Source organism: Megascapheus bottae, chromosome Y (genome assembly GCF_031878675.1).
Source record: "Megascapheus bottae isolate mThoBot1 chromosome Y, mThoBot2.hap1, whole genome shotgun sequence".
NCBI lineage: Eukaryota > Metazoa > Chordata > Mammalia > Rodentia > Geomyidae > Megascapheus > Megascapheus bottae.
Window position 1 is genome coordinate 9,158,624 of NC_143548.1, and position 20,488 is coordinate 9,179,111.

At 44.3% G+C, this 20,488-nt stretch overlaps 1 protein-coding gene across 1 annotated transcript; it reads right to left on the minus strand.

Annotated features, from left to right (window-relative positions):
- Window positions 1–2,947: 2,947 nt before the first annotated feature.
- On the minus strand, window positions 2,948–7,646 carry LOC150040301 (testis-specific Y-encoded protein 9-like). Its single transcript, XM_090327345.1, has 6 exons — window positions 7,353–7,646; window positions 6,696–6,773; window positions 6,477–6,588; window positions 4,681–4,771; window positions 3,699–3,760; window positions 2,948–3,033 (listed from the first exon to the last, which is right to left on the minus strand). The coding sequence occupies exons 1-6, from the start codon at window positions 7,641–7,643 to the stop codon at window positions 2,948–2,950; spliced, it is 720 nt and encodes a 239-aa protein (XP_090183471.1). The 5' UTR covers window positions 7,644–7,646.
- Window positions 7,647–20,488: the final 12,842 nt, after the last annotated feature.

Below are 20,488 nucleotides of genomic sequence, written 5' to 3' on the forward strand. Positions count from 1 at the left end.
AAAGACATCAAAATGATCTACATATCTGACTATAAAGGAGTCACAAATCCAAACATACTGAGACTCCATCTCATTCCAGTCAAGGTGTCCATAATGAAGCATCCAGAAACAACAACATGGGGAACAGAGGTGATCCATCCACCCATTGGAAAGAACTTTCAGACTCAAACGACGTGAGGAATGCATGCATTTTGGGGGGAAGAGGCAATTGGGTGTATAGAAGAGCTTTTCAGCTCAAGGCTACCACCCCAGCCCTGGGCCTGGACACTGTCCCTGAGCTCTTTGGTTCCAGGCGACTGCCCTATCCTTGAGCCAAGCCACACTTCCTATTTTCTAGAGGTTAATTGGAGATAAGAGTCAGATCCTTTTGTGCCAGGACTGGCTTTGAATCTTGATCCTAGATCTCAAACTCCAGAGTAGCTAAGATTACAGGTATGAGCCACCATGCCCATTTTAGAGTTTTTCATAGCCAATTCTTAAGGTAACTCGCAAGTTGTAGACAAGAAACAGAAAATGTGGGTTCTAAAGGGACCTCAAGGGGACTTATGATGAAGACAGCCTACATGGAGGAGTGAAGCAGTATTGTGAAAGGGATCAGCAAGTAAGGTATACCTCAATGACTACATAATGTTAATATAAAAGATGTATGTGTGTACATATATTTACATGTGTATGTTTATGACTATCTGTACAGATGTATACTAACATTACATATGTACAGATACATAATTAATATATATAAGATATTCATGTTACATACAAATCAACACACAAAATAACTTTTACATATTTCAAAGACTCATGTACATGCTTTGCTTATTATTCTCTATTGTTCACTGTCATTGAGATTCATTCCATAGTGTAGGTATTATGGGTAAAATTATAGTGCTGTTATCTACACAACCAAGTACAGAGTACCTGGATGGAAGATATTTAGTGAGATGGAATGCATGTTTAGTTTCTGAAGGAACCAAAGTAACCATTTTCTATAGTGGCTATACTAATTTTTTATCTGTATTAACATTGCAAGGCATCTGGTGGAATGGATATGCTTTCCTTCCTAATTAATAGTTTTCTCACTGTAGGTAGTCTTGCATTATAAGTTTCTTAGGCAATCATGATTCTTTCATGAGCTGAGTGTCATAGTCTGACTATAATGTTTTCTAATAATGTTCCTCCTAATAAACATTTTTGGGCATGGCACCTTCCATATTGGATCTTGTGAGTCATGCAAAGGTAGTAAATGGCTGGAGTCATCTAGACATGGGGTATGTACATTGCTTCTCCTATGATTGGTTTGGTGCCTGCTGCCAGGGATTATCTGTGGCACTCAAGTTACCTGTTACTCTGCACATATTCTAGTACTGGTAGACCAGGAAGTATAGGGAACATTAGGCTCCTGTCAGTACCTCCAACCAGTCATAGATGCAAGACCAGATGTTTCACAGAGAATGGCAGAGATGGCTAGTACATCAACTGCATCTTCCCACCTCCTCCGCCCCCCACTGCCCCCTAACTCCCTGCCTGGGGTACTGACATGAGCTCTAATAGCAGAAGCCGTTTCCTCTGTCCTCTCATGAAAATTCCCCTCTGTCTCTCCTGAAGGATTTCTCTGATTCTGCATGCCTATATGTCAGAAGCCCCAGAATTCCTTGCTCATCTTCTGCTCTTCTCTCCAACTCATCCTAGACTAGACTATTTGGCACCTCAGACAGAGTAAACTCAGGCATAAGCAACTCCACGGCTGTACAGTTATTTTGTTTTCTTTTCATAAATGCCTGCAGTATTAGGCAAACAATTGGATCATTTTATTTGTATGCCACACACTAAGAGATTCTGAAGTATTAACCCATTCTGATTTTCACCACAACCTTGTCTAGCTGGGGCCATTATTCTCTTCCTCTCACTGGTGAGCATGCTGGGGCAAAGAAGGATAGGTCCTCTACTCACGATCTAATTGAAGAGCAAACTGGGACACAGGAGCATAATCCTTTTCTCAAGATCTCACAGGTAAAACAAGAGTCAGTGTTCAGAATGCAGTTTATTTTCCCTACAGTGCACTACACCCAAGGAAGCACCTTGGATCTTCTGGCTCTATGACTGGTCAGAGACATTTGGAATACCTACATGTTACCCACACATCACATTATTCTGCATATTTGTAAAGAGTCTTTCCCTGCTGGACACTGACTGGTCCATCCACATAGAAAACTGCAATAGGGCACAGAGATCAAATGCTCTAGGAAGTGAAACATACTAAAGCTGTATTCTATATTGACCAACTGGCACTCATAACTTCTACCATCTCAGCTGCTGAGGAATCACAGCTGCCACTATTACATACCCATGACCTGTGCTTAGCCCTATCAAGCTCCTGTGCACATACTTTTCACATCATGTGTTTTGGAGAAGCCAGAATATATATTACAACTTAATAGTCCTCTGACTCATAAAGACCTGCTGAGCATTGTTTTATTCCCTCAGCCTGCATGACTCTTTCAAGCCATAGGTCTCAGGCCTTATTCTTAACTAAGAACTGCCAGGCACGGCAGGGCAAGGCAGGGCCATCAACTTCAGGGCAGTACTGAGGCTCTGGGCATTGAAAATGTTTTTCCATGCTAGGAACTGAGACCAACAGGGAGAGAGGATAAGCCCCATCCCAGAACTCTGTGAGGAATGTCCCTGCTGAGCACCACAGTGTGAGAATCAAGAATGATAAAACTAAATCCTCTGAAAGATGGAATCAAACAGAACATGTCTTCTGCATTTCTATCTCCAGGTGCTACACATACTACTTGCCTCAACTGGGTATAAGCTCTTCAATTTGAATAAGGCTTCTCTGAGCACTTAGCCTCTGGAGAGTTTGACCAGAGCTTTGTGTTTTGGGTGTTGCAGGAAGCACATAATCAGGAAGTTACTATGTTTCCACAGGTGAGTGATTATGTGATCATCCAGATGAATATCGCAGTCTTCCTGGATAAGTCTGCACATCTACATTATTTTGGAATGTTTCCAGTTCAGCAGGTCTGCTACCTAAAAAGGGACAATATAGAGCAGAGAAATGACTTGCTGAAGAAAGGCCTCCTTTCTGCGTTCTTGTAACCTCTGCAGTTTTCAGTGAGGAACTACCTTCGGAAGCTATCACCTTCATATTTCAGTTCCTTCAAGCAATGTCTTTCATGAATTTCTTATATGTTGTGATGATCATAGACATGGAGGTAATGAAGATGTGCTGTGAAGTAAAAGTGGTACTGCATCGTAAGAATCGGCCTTGCCAGGAGTTTCCCAGAACAGCAAAAGCCCTGAAGGTATATTGTACTGGACTGTACTCTTTCAAGAGCACTTGGAGTAGCCCTGGCCTTGTGGTCCTTTTGTGATTACTGGTCCAGGATGCTTTGGGCTTCTGCCAAGAAGCACCTGTTCTGGGAGAGTGGAATCTCTGCAGTATGGCAGGTGCAGAAGTACTGGGAGGCAATTTAGGAAGGAGATGGTTAAGAGACCATCTTGTATATTGGAGCCCCTGAAGGTGACTGCTGAAGGTGGGAGGATTGGGGACAATGCATAGAACAAGAATAGAATCCATTAAAAATTCTCACACAGTACTATAGTTCTCTGGGAACCATTTTCAGTATTTTTATTAAGTGAGGGATAAATTGGAGTTTTTTGAGTGGTGTGAGGCAGTTAGCATGTTTTGTCACCTGTGTGATGCTGCTTTGCCAAGTGAACTTCTTGTAAAGTTCTTGTAAGTGTCTGACTAGACCTAAGAGAAAGAGTAAATTTTTTACAGAGTCCCCGTCTAGAAGTTCATGCTGCATACAAGCATGGGAGTTTCCTCTGACTTCCTAGGAAAGATTTCTCCTGTTCCTCTTCACCAGACTGGAATGTCGAGTATTAGCTCAATCACCCACCTCTCCAGGACAAGGTTTATATATTTTCCCTTTACCAGAGTCCCAAACTTACAGAAAAAAGTGATCCCTAAGGAGAACAAGCTCAACCTCACAGCCAAAATGTGATGTGATTCCTTGGTCCTGAAGTGTGCTTTGGGTGACTTGTGATCCAACCAAGTGTATGTACATCCTTCAAGATGATGTGTTGATGCTGTCATGCTACTGTTTCTCCTGGGAGCTTGACAGTGAAGGCACCAGATGAGCACATTTGCACCATCAATCTGATCTTCCAAGGTTGTTCTTGGCATAACTCGTGGGGACAGAATTTCTGAGGCTGGTTCTTTCTGAGAATCACCACTAAAGAACTTGCTGTTCATTCCTTACCAGTGGGGGATGGGTCTAAAGCTTCCCTGACCTGTCCTGGATCCCCACCTGAGATCATCACTAAGGGCATGTGTTCAATCCCCTGCCATAATAAACTAGGGAAGAAAGCATCTAAAGGGGACAGAGCTGTGGAAAAGGCCAGAGGTGGGGGATGACCAGCTGGCTGCTATGAGAAGCAGGGGGTATCAGGACAGCTGAGAGAAAGAAGAGCCTTGAACACCAAGCATGGTAACATGAAGCGACATGGCAGGCATGAGGAATCTTTGGCCATGCTGAGGAAGGACTCTGATATTGGGAGAGGGAAAAAGCCAAGCCTTCATGGACTTCAACTTTATTGCCATTCCATGGCTTTTACCCATTCTGCCAGTTCCCTTATCCCTCCTGCTGGTGTCATCTAGGCTTTTCTCACCCCACACCCTCCTGCTTTGTGGAAGGTTTCTGTCGCTCCTCTGGCTGCTGTTGGTCATCCAGACAGCAGGGACATGGTCCTCTAGGTACCCCTGAAATGTTTCAGGACTTATATGTGAAATTCAGAGAGTATGGAGAAAGTAGAGTTGGAATGGAAGCTAATGCTCCAGACCACAGTATCTAGCTATGTGTGTATCATTACACGTAGATGTCAGGGTTTCAACTTGGCTTCCTTACTCCTAGCATAGACATGGGTCAGGCTTCATACACTCAGGGTCATCAGTTGGAAAAGCTGCATGTATTTTAGGACTACGTTCTACAGGTGGAATCTGGGTCCTGCTCAACTACGCCTTCAATTACAACAAGCCTCCAATCTAACTGCATTCTTTTCTGTCTCCACCCTCCCTTGTTCTGGCCTGAAAGGGGCCAATTTGTGTCCCCAAACAGGACCTCAGCTAGAATTATGTCTCCTTCTTCCACTTGAATGTTACAGGCAGAGTCTAGGACTGACTTTTAGAAAAAATCATATACTCACAGAAGGCACTGGCTTGCTTTTTTACTCAATCAAATCCTAAATATATTTGCACAGAGTCACAGACAAAATGACACTATTGGTTTGTCCTGAAATATCAGTTCCCATTTCTCCAGCCCTCTGGCTTTCTTTGGCTTGTCTCACCACCTCATGTGTATCCTTGAATTTTCTGTGCTGCTACAGAATCTGAATCTGACAAAGGGCTTTTGAAGAATGTATTTACCTGTGGATGCAGATATAATTTAATGCTCCATCATCTTCTGGTCACTGTCTAATGTACCCTAAAACACATGAAAAATACATATACATTATAACTGCAAACATTAAAGTTGCTTTGGTTTTTTAGGACGTTGGCTAAAACATGCTAACTCCTTTCCAGATTTATGATCTCTTAAGTTTCCAGTTCCTTGAGATAAGAACAATTCTTGATCATTCCTTCCCAACTACCATGCAGAGGACTAGATAAGAAAACTTACAAGACACGGTTTACCTCAACCAATATTATTCCTAGATACCGGTAGAAAGAAATCTGTGAGAGCAAAAACTTAGGATGATGGAAGGAAGATTGGAAATGGAGTTTTCTCTTGTGGAATCATGTGCAGGGAGAGGGTATTAAAGATTCAGCCTGGCTTCTGCCTGAGTGTCTCTGGATATTCAGCATGCTTCAAGTAGAATCAGCTCAGCCTTAACCTGCTCTTCCAAGTTCCTGTTTCCTCTAGAGGCCCTGAATAGACTGGCTGTAGGCATCCCCATTTGGCCACAGCACTCAGATATACAGGTGTGAAGTTAGCTTGTAGTTACCTGACAAGATGGACTGCATATTTTAGCTACCCAACTATTCATCTTTCCTTTCTGCTTCCTCTTCAGGTGCCTTCAATCTCTTGTAGTAGTATAAAGGATTGAACTACAGGTCTCTTCTGATGATCTGGCAATGAAAAAGGTATGTCACATCAGGAAAGAGACCCAACACCCCAGCAAGCCAGTGAACCAACCAAAGTCACCGATGGCTTGATTTAGTCTTTCTCGGATGCACCTCGGTGATCCTGTCTGAGCCGGCAAAATTATGATCAGTAAACTAGTTGAAGAAATTTGGGCTGGTGTTGTAGTGTCTCCGATTATCACCTTCAATTCTGTAATCCTGATGTCATTGAATGGGAGTGGAATGGCTTGTCCTATATCCTGCAATACATGATAAGACTATGCATGTCATGTTGGACACTATCAATTCATCTTCTCTACCACACAGCCTGGGAGCCACTTCTTACCGGTGATCTCCACTAGGTATTCCTTAACAATCACTCCATTCTGGAAGTATGGGTTATTCCTGAAGATGAAGGTGATCTTGCAGGAGCTCCTGGGATGTCTGACTTCAAGAACCTAACAGAACAAAAGGCATAAATTAAAGGCACTTTTCTGTGTAACCTCCAAGTCCCTATTTTGCAGAGAATTCTCTTCCCTGACAGTGTACATCCTTGAGGACTCACCTCCAAACTGGTCATGTACCTAAGCATGTCTTCATCTTGATCACTGATCATCATGGACAGATGGGGATGGTTCACAAACTGCCCAGGTCAAGGAGCCTTCATATGCTGTGGAATTACTTGGCATAATACTTGGCATATGGTAAACAGCAAGGGACCTGTGAGGCTAATGATCTCCTAGGAACTGCACTCTACCGTAGCTCCTCTTCCTATAGCTAGGCATCTCCTAAAGGAGAAGGTAAGCCAGGACTGGGCAATTTGGGGACTGCCTGCACTGAGCTGTCATGGACTCTGGTCTCTGTGTGGAGAGGGCCAGATGTTAGGATCTGCTTATGTCTAAATGTCTTCTAGCCCAGCACTGACTGATGACAGTGGTCACTCACACCCCTTCACATAGCATGACTGCAAAGAAACATGTACTCTAAGTAGCAGTCTCTGTGACAACTTCCTTGAGCTACTCAGGATCCTTATAGCTTCCAGTACTCATTGTCCCCACAATCCATCCCTGTGCCACATACCGGCTTGTGATACCCATAATCCTTTTGTCTAGGGCCCACAGCAGTGTGATGTTCCACATCCTCAATCTCAAACACCAGGCCTTTTCCTTTTAGATCACAGACTGCCAGACAGTAAGTAAGGAGTAAATATGCCCAAGGATACAGTTTGGGCCCAGAAGTGAGGGATGTCCTGGATGCTGATACTTCTGCAATCCAGGAGAGGCTTTCGCCTCTTGCTGAGATTCTGCTTCAGGCGGTCATAGGCCCTGGTGGCTTGGCTATTCACTGGTCCCAGATCTAACTGAAGAGCCTGCAATTGCTCCAGTGGGTTCTGGAAAGTTGTAGGTGTGGGCTTGGATGACTCTGGCTTCCTCTCTTCCTGCTTCTGGTCCAAGTTCTCCAAGAGGTGGCCCTGCATCAGTCCCCTCTGCTCTTCTGTCTCCTCTTCAGCCATGTTGTCCTCTTGCTGCTGCAACTACCGCACAGACTCCTCAGTAAATATTTCCACCATTGCATGCTATCCAGCAGCAGAAGCAGCACAACCTCCACCCCCTTGGGTGGTGCTGTCTGCACCCAGGCCTCATCATGGCCAGGAATTTGTACAGGGGATCCTGGGCCTGCCGTACCAGCAGTGTATGGTGAGGAGTTCTTGGAGGCTGGCACCTGAGTCACGTCGGCTGGCCCTGCTGTGCCTCCCTCTGTCCACCCCTTCCCATTGCCAACTGCCCCCTTACCCTCAGGCATTGGCCCCCTCTCTTTCTTTCCCTCCATGTGCCGCCACCCTCATCTTTCCCTCCGTGTGTGCTGTTGAGCATCTTCCTCCTGACACGCTTTCTCTCTTCACCCTAAGACACAGGTCCTCCTTCTCCATGCCTGCCGCCTTCCCTGCCCCTTCCCGTGCACCACCTCCGTCATCAGGTGCAACATGCCTCTTTCCTCCTCCCTGCCGACCCTCCCACGCCCATTTCCCTGCCAGAGTGCTCGCTTCCCTCCCCAACCCCTAGTGGCTGTGGCCACCTCAGCTGACCCTTGCTGCCCTGCCCGCCTCCCTGCTCTGCCTCACGCCCCACCTTCCCCGCTACCGCGTGCCCTCTCCCTCTCCGACGCCCATCCCCCCCCACTGGCGCACCGCCACCCCTCCACACAGGGGTGACCCTGCTGTATTACCTGTTCCTGGGAAGTCCCCAATTCCCCTCCAGTCGCCATGCAGGCCTGCGGGTCCTCACCAGCAGCTGGTGAAATGAAGCAGGGCCTGCAGGCAACTCGCCTGCCCAGAGGCTCTCTGCCGGGGGCGGGGCCCGAGCAGCCTCACAGGAAGGCAATCGGATACTTCCGCCTCCCTCTGCCTCCCTCCCCTGAGGCTGATGGAACCTAGTTCCGCTTTCCTCCCTTTAGAAGCAGAAGCTGCAAGGAGGCCGGGCGCAGGGGCCACAGCCTGCAATCCTAGCTACTCAGGAAGCCTGGGCCTGAGGATGGGCGACTGAAGCCTGGTCCTGGAAGGAAAGTCCGTTCCTGAGACGATCCCCGGTAAACGACCCCTGATGCCCGTCAGGACCAGCTTTGACCCCAGAGACACGCAGGGAGTCCACCCGGCCCTCAGTCCAAGCCCCGCACAGACAGAGGAAGAAGAAAAAGTACATGGCAAGCAAAGGAAAAGGGAGAGGAGGGCAGGACGAAGACAGAGACAGCGGGAGAGACGGAAGCAGAGACTCTGCCGTGGAAACTGGAAGAGTCTAAAGATTGGGTGTCACTTAGCAGTGCGGACTCCACGTTACCTTCTTGGTCGGATGACACGGCAATCATGGCAGTGTAACGTGACATTACAAGGAGCTGGATGAGGGGCTCAACTCAGACTGAACGATACTAAACGCAAGTCTTCCCGTATTTTGGGATCCCATTACCCTATGAACTACAGGCCGTGTCCACGTCTCTTCTTAGCAGAGGCCCAGGAACATCTTCCTCTTTCTCTCCCTTGGCAACCCAGAACAATCCTGCTTCTTCTCGTTTTGTAAAGAACATCAAAGTCAGAAAGGAGGAAAACAACAACACAGCGGTCATTCTCAGTGTAGGCCCGTCCAGCCCCGGGCTGGTCGTGCTCCCTGCTTTCCCTGTGGCTGGGACAGCTGCAATCCACTGCACCCAGCCGTTGTCCCTCTCCTGGAACTGAGAGAACAGGAACCCACCACTTTCCTCAGCCATTATTGGAACAAGAGTCACAAGAACTTTCCTGGCCAGGTCGACCATGAAACTCCTTCCCACATCTCAAGTACAAAGTATTTTAGAGATCACTGTGATGGATATATACAATGATCCTTCTGTAAACCTTTAATGACAAAGGCACACAGTCACACACGAATTGGCAAGCAGCACTATTAAACATACCTTAATTAGTTTTTGTGGGTTGTGCCTCAGTTTGAACCCAGGATCTAAGTACTTTCTCTTGAGTGCTTTGTTTTCTTTTGCTTTGTGGGTCATAGGGCTTGAACACGGGCCTGGGCGTTGCCCCTGAGCTCTTCACCTCAAGGCTATCATCCTCCCCCTGGGCTGGGCACAGGTCTCTGAGTCGGCAGGTCAAGGCTACCACCCTACCCCTGGGCCTGGGCGTGCTCCCTGAGCTCTTCAGCTGAAGGACACCACCCTATCCTTGAGCCAAACCCCACTTCACTTTTTCTAGAGATTAATTGGACAGTCTCAGGTCCTTCTGGTCTCCAGCTGGCTTTGAACCTTGATCCTCAGATCTCAGCCTCCTGACTAGCTAGAATTACAGGCATGAGCCACCACGCTGAGCGCGCTGAGCTTTCTTGTGAGTTTTTTTATGCTTAAAGTGTCACCTTTGACATACAGTTCAACTTGTTTTTTTCCTTGAGTCTCAGATGTTATTTTTGAGTCTCAGATTTTTCTGCTTGAGCTAACTTCAAACCTTGATCTTCACATGTCAGGATTCAAAGTATCTAGGTTTATTGTCGTGAGTTGCTCTGGTTCTGAGGCTTTGACTCTGTTTCTTGAGTTCACGCTTCACTAGTTCACTCATGACTGATATGTTACCAGAAGGATCACAAATCTATGTACAGCTGCTTCCTAGAATATTGCACAGGTGAGTCTCCATGGGCTGTCTTCTATCCATAATCCTCAGCCCTCAGCATTCTAGATAATCAGGGTTACTGCTCCAATAGTTTCTTCTTCTTCTTTTTTTTAAGTGACTTTCAAGTAAGCTATATTATATGTAAGTCCAATTTTTTCTTTTATGACTGTGTATAGAAATCTGTATAACTCTTTATTCCTTTCTACTAAGAAAAATCTAGGGGTCATACTTGAGAAATATTTCCCCATTATTTTTAGGACAATGAGCATTACCATATGATCTCTATTTACCTTATTGTGTATTTTGAATTTTCAGCTTCAGAGGAAATTGTTTGTTTGCTATTGTGATGGTTTTCAGATCTCAAATAATATTTGAATTCAGACAGTTTACAATCTCTACCCCCATCCCAAACCTTGACTCAGGGCTTTAACTGCGGAGCAGGAATTCTACCACTGGAACCATACCACTAACTCTGATTTTGTATTTTAAGAAAGACTTGCCTGTGTAACCCAGCCTAGCCTGGAATGAGGCATGTGGAGAAACAACAGGAGGAGAAGGAAGAGGAACAACAGGAGAAGGAGGGAGAGTCTTCTATTTAATTGTTTCCACTATTTGTCATTGGATATTTGGGGCCTACCTGCCCTAAGCTTTCTGGGAGTGTCCTTGGTGTGTAAGGTATCTTAGCATTCCTGTCCCTGTCCATCAAGCCCAGTGGCAAACATCAGCAATGTCTTCAAAGCATTGCAAATATCCCCAAACTGCATATAATCACCATCTGATGAAAGCCACTGAGCTAGATTTATGTGTTCTAAAAATACATCCCCCACCCGCCCACACACATACATTCCTTCCTGTCTTGAAGTTGATCAGGGTAGTTGCCTTTTTTTGTTAAAGAATTTATTAACATTGATTTTTACATGATATTTCAAATGACAAGTTTATTAAACAAGTGTTCAAGAAGGGAATCTCTATATACAATCACTGGGACTTAGTTTTTAGAACTTAATCCAAATCAGGCTAAGGGTTTGTATGTCATAGAAACGGTAGTTGCCTTTTGACAAAGACTTGATAAATAAAATGCATCTTGATCACTGTCACCCCTTTGAACATTCTCACCCTTCATTTCTAACCCACCCCTTCCTTTACTTCTTTTACGTTTGTAAGAAACGTACTGAATTCTTGACTGCATTCTCCTTTACCTTCTGCTCTTTATTCATCTCCTATCTCCCGTATCCCAATGCACCTCTTTCAGATCCCATTCCCCATTGTGTATTCTGTTGAACTTTATCTTTGCCTTTCTATGGAATTATCTTTTTGAGCATTTCTTTGAAGCTACCATATTTCTGTTACTAGACTTGTATTCACTGGCATGCCAACCAGAGTATTTACTTCCAAATGTATGAGCTAATTGTAGCTTTCACAGATGAGGGAAATCAGCCATCTATTCTCTCTGACATGGCTTTTACTTCACTTAACAAATTTTTTCTAGCTCCTGTGTTCCATTCCTTTACAAATGATACTGTATCATTCTAATTGAAAAATCACACCCTTAAAGGAAGGAAAATTATGAGATGAATTGTCTGTGTATCCCATTTGATGCCATTTGAGTAAGTTATAGACATCATATAATGAATCAGTAGTTCATGTGGAAATAATGTAATTTAATTGGTATTCATATTTATATTATATGCTGTAGGCATAAAATACAGACTGAATTCATTACAAACTAAATAGCCTCAAATACTTTAACGAATGTATTATATGAGTACTTACTGTAAAACTTTAAGGGTCATACAACTAATGTTATTCCTTTCTAGAGAGTCTATAATATAAAAATTAAAAAGAACTGTTCCTAGGCAATTGAAGTAGATGGTAATTTATTTTTCCTTTGCCTACAAAATTGTTACCACCTCAAGCCTCTTTCCATCTTGTTTAAATATGAATTTCATATCATGGTCCATTAGAGAATGAGAGAATGCAGTTGTATGCTAAAGAAAGTCCTTTTTTTAATTTAATGAAACATAGTCAAAGTTCTCAGAATCAGCTTTCTGGTTACTTAATCCTCTACCTCACATACTTTCCTATTGAAAAAAATCTATTAAGTTTCCATTTCTTCAATGAAATATCTCCCCTCTCCCTCCCCTACATCCAGGCCCCTCCCATACCGCCCACCCCAGCCCAGTTACATCAGTCATGTTCCATTTCCCAGAACATCACTCTCCTCTAATTCCCACAACCCATGTAATGTACCCCATGACTGCTCCCACAGTTTTGCTTAAATTTTGCCAATATGTGTCAATCTCTGCTGCCTCCTTTCCTGCTTGGAATATCTCATTGTATCTGACATCTAATAAAGCCCTGAGCCTGTGTTGGTTCTCTGTCTCTCATTTTTTTCTTTCTTTTTTTTTTTTTTGCAAGTCGTGGGTCTTGAACTCAAGGCCTGAGCACTGTCCTTTGGCTTTTTCTCAAGGCTAGCACTCTGCCACTTGAGCCATAGCACCACTTCCAACTTTTTCTATGAATGTGGTACTGAGGAATGGAACCCAGGTCTTTGTGAATTCTAGGCAAACACTCTAGCCCTAGGCCAAAACTCCCAGCCCTCTGTCTCTCATTTCTTACACACAGTTTCTACGGGGAGTGGATGCCAGAGTAAATGAAATGGAGGAATTCACTTGGCATAATATACAGTAGGGAAGAGCACCCATATTTCTAAACTATAAAGGAAATCAGAGCTGGAGGCATTTCTCACCTCTGCCTAGCCAGCAGTTTGCTAGTATTATGGCAGAGTCCCCTTGTCAGGAGGTTTATATTCAGGAGACATCCTTTATTTCAAAAGCAATCTTTTGGTGGGTTGAGCATGGAGGTGGAGGAATAGGACCCATGACCAAGAATCAGATTCAAGCAGTCTCTCCATAAGGTGAAAAGAATGCAGTTCCATCTATAGTTCATATCACAGAGTGACTGAGAGCAGGTCTGGCCTGCCCACTTCAGAAGGAGACATGCACTTATGGACAGACCCCAGCTTCAGCTGGGAGGTGTGTGTGTGTTAGTGGAGTGGAGATATCAATCTTAGCCTGATCTCCATGAGTGTGGAAACATGAGGAGGACTCCCAATTCCAAGTGGGTGGGTGACTAGGTGTCTGGGTGTGGAAAAAGGTAACATCCTTACCTCTTCTGCTTCTCTCTCCTCCCTCTCTGCATCTCCTCCTTCTCCTTTTGGTCAAGCATCATGTACTGATGCCTAGTGGCATTTGAAGCAGGAGCTATCCACCCTTCTAGCTAACTGTAGTTTTACAGTGCCAAGAGCCACTCCTCCAATCCCAGCCAGACCATCCATGACTCCAGCAGGCCAGGCTTTGCCAGGACAGTGCCAAGCATCCTAGTATCCATGAAACTTCTGCAGCCCCACACAGAAAGGGATGCAGACTCCATCTCACTCTTGGTGCATGGACAGCTGCACAGTCTGCATGGGCCTGCCTTCTTGCAGCTGCTACAGGCACTGGCTTGTCCAGGTGTTTCCCAGGCTCAGCTCCTGACCTCCCCTTGCATTACATGTACTGCTGCAATCTTGTAGGAAGTGCTGGGCTCCTTGAGAAGGAGTTTGCTTCCAGCAGAGGGGAAGTGATTGCTCTGTGTCACAGCAGGGTACAGAGTCCTAGGTCCCACTGGACTTTCCCTGTCCAGTTCTATGTTGCCATAGAGCACAGGTAGAGTCCTTATCAGGATGGTCATTTTACCTGTGAGCACTCTATTGGAGCCTATGTGTAGTTGAAGATTGTAGAGACCAACCTCTCAGAGTCCCCATGGGAGAGGGAGCCCATAGGTTAAGCTGAGTTCACATTTTCTCTCTGTTGTTGTCTGACTGGATGCCAACAGTAAGGTGCACTTCCTATCCAAGAGAGCCTGTGCTAGTATGTGCAGTCTGTTTGTGAGCTTAGGCATGCCTAAGTACAGGTGGAGTTTCTGTTGTGAGTGGGCCACCTGGTATGGCACAGAGGCCTGCAAATGAGCTTGTTTGTGATGATATGCACGTTTGATATTTCCTGTCCTGTGTGTGTGTGTGTGTGTGTGTGCACGCGCGTGCGTGCTCACATGCAGGGCTGTGTGTATGCTGGTGTGTGCTTCTGTTTCTTGTTTCTGAAGTTTTTTTTTATTCTTTTGTGCTTTATTAGAGTGTACTCAAGCTCCTATGTCCTATGTCTGTCCTAGGGTGTTCGTGTGGCATGGGCATGGCCCTAGCAGAACCACTGGGCAGAGGTTTCTGCTCACCCGGCCACCACATGGGCTTTGCCTACAATATGCTGTGCTTCCTATACAAGAGTAAGCATGCCATTGTGTGCATGGGCCTGTGGCTGCATGGACACATATTCCTGCTTATGGGGAAATGGATGGCAAAGGTTACATCTGGTGGTGGCATGCAGGCACAGAGTTGCAACTATTGATGCTAGTTCATCTGCTCCTGTCCCTGTGCCAGCAAATGCATGTAGGCCTCCCGGTTTTATTGCACTTCCCTATTCCAACTGTCCTGCATGTGTGCCTGTTGCATGCTGATTTGCATGGGCCTGCTGATGTGACTAGGCCAGCTGACTCAGGTGGGTCTCTTGAAGCCCATATGCATACTTGTGTATGTAAGGGTCCCTTAGAATAGAAAGCCTCTTGACTAAGTTGAGAAGCTGAGCCAGGAGTTGGACGCTTACTGGGGAACTAAGGAATGCTACAAAACAGCAGTTTTAGTTTAACTCAACCTCAGGCCTGGTTTTGGGAAGAATGTCCCTGGACCCCCTATGGAGTAATGTGAAAGCACCTTTCCCTCCCCCCTGCCCAGTAATGTGTAACTACATTTGGTAAGGTCCTTTGTTTCAAAAGAGCTGATGTTATATTAATGGAACCCTACAACTAAAACTGTTTGGGATGCTTACCCTTAGAAGCCTAACTTGAGACCCCTTTGGGGTCACAGTGGTAGCTCTGCACTGTGTCTCTGGCCAGCCAGATTCTGCAAGACCTTAATAAACTTCTTTGAACCCTAAATTCACATTGGTGGGCTCATTCTCAGACCCATAACATTGTGTACATGCCTTTTAGAGCACCTGGGTCCCCTAGTGAGCATGTGCCAGCTTAGGCATGTGTATCTGATGAAGCATGTGTGCCCACCAGGGCCTGTGAGTCAGTTGTTGTGCCTGCACATTTTAAAGCTCGAAAATTCATAACATAATTGCTGTTTCCACATTAGCATATTATGCTTTAATCATTTTTTCATGTTCTTTTCCTTGAATCATGTTTGACTATTTCTCCTGCTTTCAAGATAAAACAAAATAATATTGCATCTGTTCTTTTCTACTGGTCACTCTCAAAGTATTTCCAAGAATCTGTTTTCATTGTATTTTTTTCTGTATAAATGAGCTTTGTACTCAGTAGTACTCAGGTTGCACATGACTGATAGGCAGGGGTTTCAACAAACCTCCAGCTGTTTCTTGATTTTAATTTTTTAATTTGTTTAGCGATTTAGTTTTGGCCTAGGGCTTGCTCCTGCAGATATCATTCTTTCTAATCCTCCACATAACTTAGGTCACAGGATATTCCACTATTTTTAACTTACCATGAGGTCTCACATATTTCTTCTTCCTCTCATATCTTCAGAATGACTGACTCCTCCGTGATAGCTACATGTGTTGCACACATGATCTTTCGTATTGGAACATTTTATTTTGACTATTACAAGTAAGTTTGTCTGAAAACTATACTGTTTTATTGGTGTGCATGTGTGTGTGTGTGTGTGTGTGTGTGTGTGTGTGAGGGGTCAGGGTCTAGTATGTAGCTTCATTCTTGCCTTGAACTGTAGATCATCCTTCCTCAGCCTTTCTAATACTGGTATCACAAATAGTAACCACCACCATGCTTGGCTTTTCTAAAAATCATAGAGTGTTGTACCATATGACCTTACCTGCCATTCAGTTATTATTATATAATTATGCAGTTTGGAGTGGTCTTCTATGCCTACTTCCAGATCACATTCATTATTTCTGGGTGCCACCTGGGTCTAGATTTATGTGTGAGTGAGTACTTGGAATGCTTTCTCTGTTTCAACACTAGAAGGTCCAACTTCCAAAGGTTCTCACCAAAAATCACAAACCATTTCTCAGGAAGAAGAAATGGAGTATCTCAAAAGTATACTCTGTGTCCCAGCGTCATGTCAGCAGTCCCATACCCCAACACTGGCCTTCAGCATCACATCTACCAGTGGTCAGAATCTCTACACATTGACAATCCTGGATTACATCATTGCTGGTATTGTAGCCAGCAATGCTCTAGGCTGTGGCATAAACTGAATCCATGATCTGCCAGATTAGACATGAGGCTGGAGAAGAAGCATTGCCCCCTGCTTCCCACTGATGTATGTTTGTGGCCTGGTTTTGATGTGATCAGGCAGCTAATTCTGGCTGACATTGAAAGGGGAATGGTAATAGATTTGAATCACATGTGCTCCTTGGGAAACATGATAAGTTTACATGCACATGATTTCCTCTGGCTCTGGTGCTCTATTATGGGGTGCATACCCAGACAGGATTAGAAGCTACTCAGACATTCTCAATGTTATTTTTGGCTGTAAAGCCAGTAAGGGTCAGGGTAAAGGGAACACTGATGCTGAGCTGAGCTGTGAAGCCTGGAAGTTGGGAGAGGCTGGCTGCCCTCTATATAGCACTTGGATTGATGAAAAGCTGTCCATCCAGGGTTAATTCAGACCGCTCTGGAGAGGGTTATGAAACTGGAATGCTGTACCCCCTACCTTAGTACTGGAAAGGCTAGCACTTTAGCTTTGAGTGCTGGAGATCTTTATAGCTTAGCCCTGGGACAAGATAAAAAGACCTGTGTGTGGACTGTTGCTGAGCCGCAGTCTGCTATTTAAAAAAAATAAAGGAACCAATGTCTCTTGCAAATGCTATTTTTTCTTTAATTGTCATATGCATTTAAATACTATGGTTTTTGTATGTTTCCATAGTAATCTTCCCTGTGTGAACCTGCAAGTAAATCTGCATGCTGGAGACTCAGGGCCCAAGTGCCTATAATCCTGTGATCCCTCACAACCTACTACTACATCTGTCTCTGTATTTCCTAATTTTCTTTGGCAACACAGAAGAAAGCCCTGTGCTCAGTATTCTGTCCTTGATTAGGGTGATGAGAGTGAAGGCAGTTCACTAGTTATGCAATCTAATGAGAAGCTGGTTTACACCTGCGGTGAGTTCCTCGACCAGCGAGGAAGAACGACCACCACTTGAGGATTCTTCTCAAATCATACTTTATCGGAGAGCCTTTTGATTGAAGGGAGAGCAGGAAGCGAAAAGGGCCTGGGCAGGAAAATGCAGCTGCTTACATACAATCAAGGAACCCGGGGTTTTTTGCCATTGGTCGCTCCGCTGCCAGGGCCATTTTAAAGCTCGGGATTGGTCAGGCCTCTCACGTCATACGCGCAGACTCAGAGGAAAGAGCAAACGCTCTGCATTCACATACCAGATAAGGAGGACTAAGAGGTTGTTTAGTGGCGGCCGCTCCGGCTCCCCACATACACCTAAATCAAAGGCTCAAGGAACTTCAAAGTCACAGGTGAGCAAAAGGTCCACCTGGGTTCTAGCAAATAACTTGAACCTTGAGATCAGTGGGTGCTCAGGAAACCTCACAGAGAAGACTATGAGTGGCCTGCATTCAAAAGGGCTACAGAGCCTTCCAACACCTCCCTGGGGAACCCTGCCAGACCTCGTGCATCAGCTCCTCCACTGCCTGGAAGCTACTTCCAACCTGCAGCATCCAGAATCAAGCTGCAGCTTAGAACTGGAAAGGACTTTCTTATCCCAGCCATGGTCACCACTGCACAAGCCACTCACTGAAGTGAGAAAGGTTCTGTCCAGGACTGCAACTTCTAGAGAACTAGTGCTTATTTTTGGCTGGAGGGGGGCAGGGAGAGTCAGAGACAGATAGAAGCTTATAAAGAGAGATAACATGAACATTGCAAATATTTTCATAGAGCTCTAAGGCTGGAGTCTTGGTTGTGTTTAAAACCTAAGGACACAGGGAACCCTCACATGATGCTACTCAGCTTAGCCTCACAGTACTGACTACACAGTACTGACTACTGCCACAGGACTATAACCTAACTCAGTACCTGCTATTTGGGATGTTCTCAATTCTGTGTGTGTGTGTGTGTGTGTGTGTGTGTGTGTGTGTGTGAGCATGCGTGCGCACGCGCATGCATGCACATGCAAACATACATGTATGTGTTCTGATGAGTGGAAATGCAAATCCCATAAATATTTGCAATCGTGTGAAGTTATACACTATATTTAACAATGCATTATATAAAGTACAAGGAGGGAATCTGGAATGATTTCTCGGTGACTGAGTAATGGAATAGATTTCTGGAATTTCTGTGACATGTTTCGTGAAATCATATAAAATGATTTGGTATTTCTTGATGGAAAATGGGTATGAAGGCCATCATAAATCAAATAATTTGTGTAGTCATATGAACCTCAGGTATCTTCTTGACAAAGGCATCTGTGAGGAGAGGTGGAAGCACAATGCTTATGTGTGGAACAGGTTCACTAATCCTTGAGAAACCATCAAAGTACTCATATTCTCCTGATTCTGTGAATGGCCAGGAGAATCTCTGTGGAAAAAGAAAAGATCCTTGTTAGGGAGTCGGGAGTTTGGCCTAGTGATAGAGTACTTGCTTAGCATGCATGAAGACTGGTTCAATTCCTCAGTACCACATACATAGCAAAAACCGGAAGTGGTGCTGAGGCTCAAGTGGTAGAGTGCTAGCCTTGAGAAAGTCCAAGACAGTGCTCAACCCCTGAGCCCAAGCCCAGGACTGGCAAAAAAAAGATCCTTGTTAGGATATTGTTTGCATGGCATTTCTCTTGTGTGCCTGTTTTTACTGCATGGGACTATGCATGGTACACAAAAGAAAATGCTATGGGAACTTTTCCACAGAGGTGAGTGCCTTCCCATTCATCCTTTCTCAGAAAATCATGCTCCCGAGTCCACTTTCAAACTTAAAAAATCCTATTGATGATGGGACATGGGTGTTTTTCTCTTGCAAGGAATTATATAAGTTTTGGGAATAGTACTTTGCTTGTTGTCATCTATTTCAGCTCTAGATGTCCTGGACATTTCTAACACAATGGGTGCACTCACCTTAAGTTGGGTCTTATCTTTAAGAGAAAGCAATTCTAAACAGGACTTCTATCTTGGGGAAGGATTTATAATTACCATCCCTTCTGGATTTTATTAGTGTACTTTATTCCCATATACTATACAGTATATTTTTTAATAAATCCACCTGTTCCACTTGATGCTCTCCTCTCCCCAAACAATTCTACTATGCTTCATTAATATTTCCATGCAAAAATATGAAGTGTTTACATTGTCCTCAGCCATTTCTTTTTTCACTTACTTTCCCTTTCCATCCTCAGAAAGCTCTGTGTCATACTCAATTTTTTTCAAACTCAAATATTGGTACTATTCTTTAAGTTAATTTCTTATGTATGAGTAACTCAGCAATGAATTCATACAAGACATGACACTTCATGCAACTGTTGTATTCTGTCCAAATACAAACACACATGGTAACATACACAGAGACAATCACAAAATATATAAACATTCGAAGTCCCACACAAATCTCAAAAGGTAACAAGAGTGAAGGGATGAGAGAGCAGTCAGCTCTAAATAAATGTTGCCTGGAGAGAATTGAGACATGACTGTTCAAGGAGATGGTTGCAGATATGCCTAAAAAGATTAAGGCAGAAATCCAAAAATGATTCTGGGAATATAAGCAGGAAATTTACCAAGGAGTTCCTTGATTTTAAAAGAGAAGTAGACAAATAGACAAAGTTTATACTTCCTTAGCTGGAAAGATGAATGCTATCAGAGGAGACATGATGGGATCAAAGTCCACATTGCAAACTAAAATGGAAGCACTGAGCAACAGATTGATGGAGATGGAGGATAGGACATCAGGAACAGAAGATAAGACACTAGAGCTGGAAGAGGGAGCCATCAGTCTGGAAAAATCAGTCATAATTCACCAAAGAGAAGTCCAAGAATTGGCAGACTCAGCCAAGAATTCCACTCTTTGTGTAATAGGAATTGATGAAGGGGAGGAGCTTCAAACAAAGGGAATGAAACACTTATTCACCAAGATTATAGCAGAGAACTTCCCT

What these genes read in the sequence shown, in the direction of transcription:
- LOC150040301 (XM_090327345.1), bottom strand. Translation starts at nt 7,643, where the DNA reads ATGGCTGAAGAGGAGACAGAAGAGCAGAGGGGACTGATGCAGGGCCAC. An exon ending in CTCACTTCTGGGCCCAAACT is followed by an intron (nt 6,774 to 7,352) that starts GTATCCTTGGGC and finishes TGACCTGGGCAG; the next exon opens with TTTGTGAACCATCCCCATCT. An exon ending in GGCAAAGCAGCATCACACAG is followed by an intron (nt 3,034 to 3,698) that starts GTGACAAAACAT and finishes GTCCCTTTTTAG; the next exon opens with GTAGCAGACCTGCTGAACTG.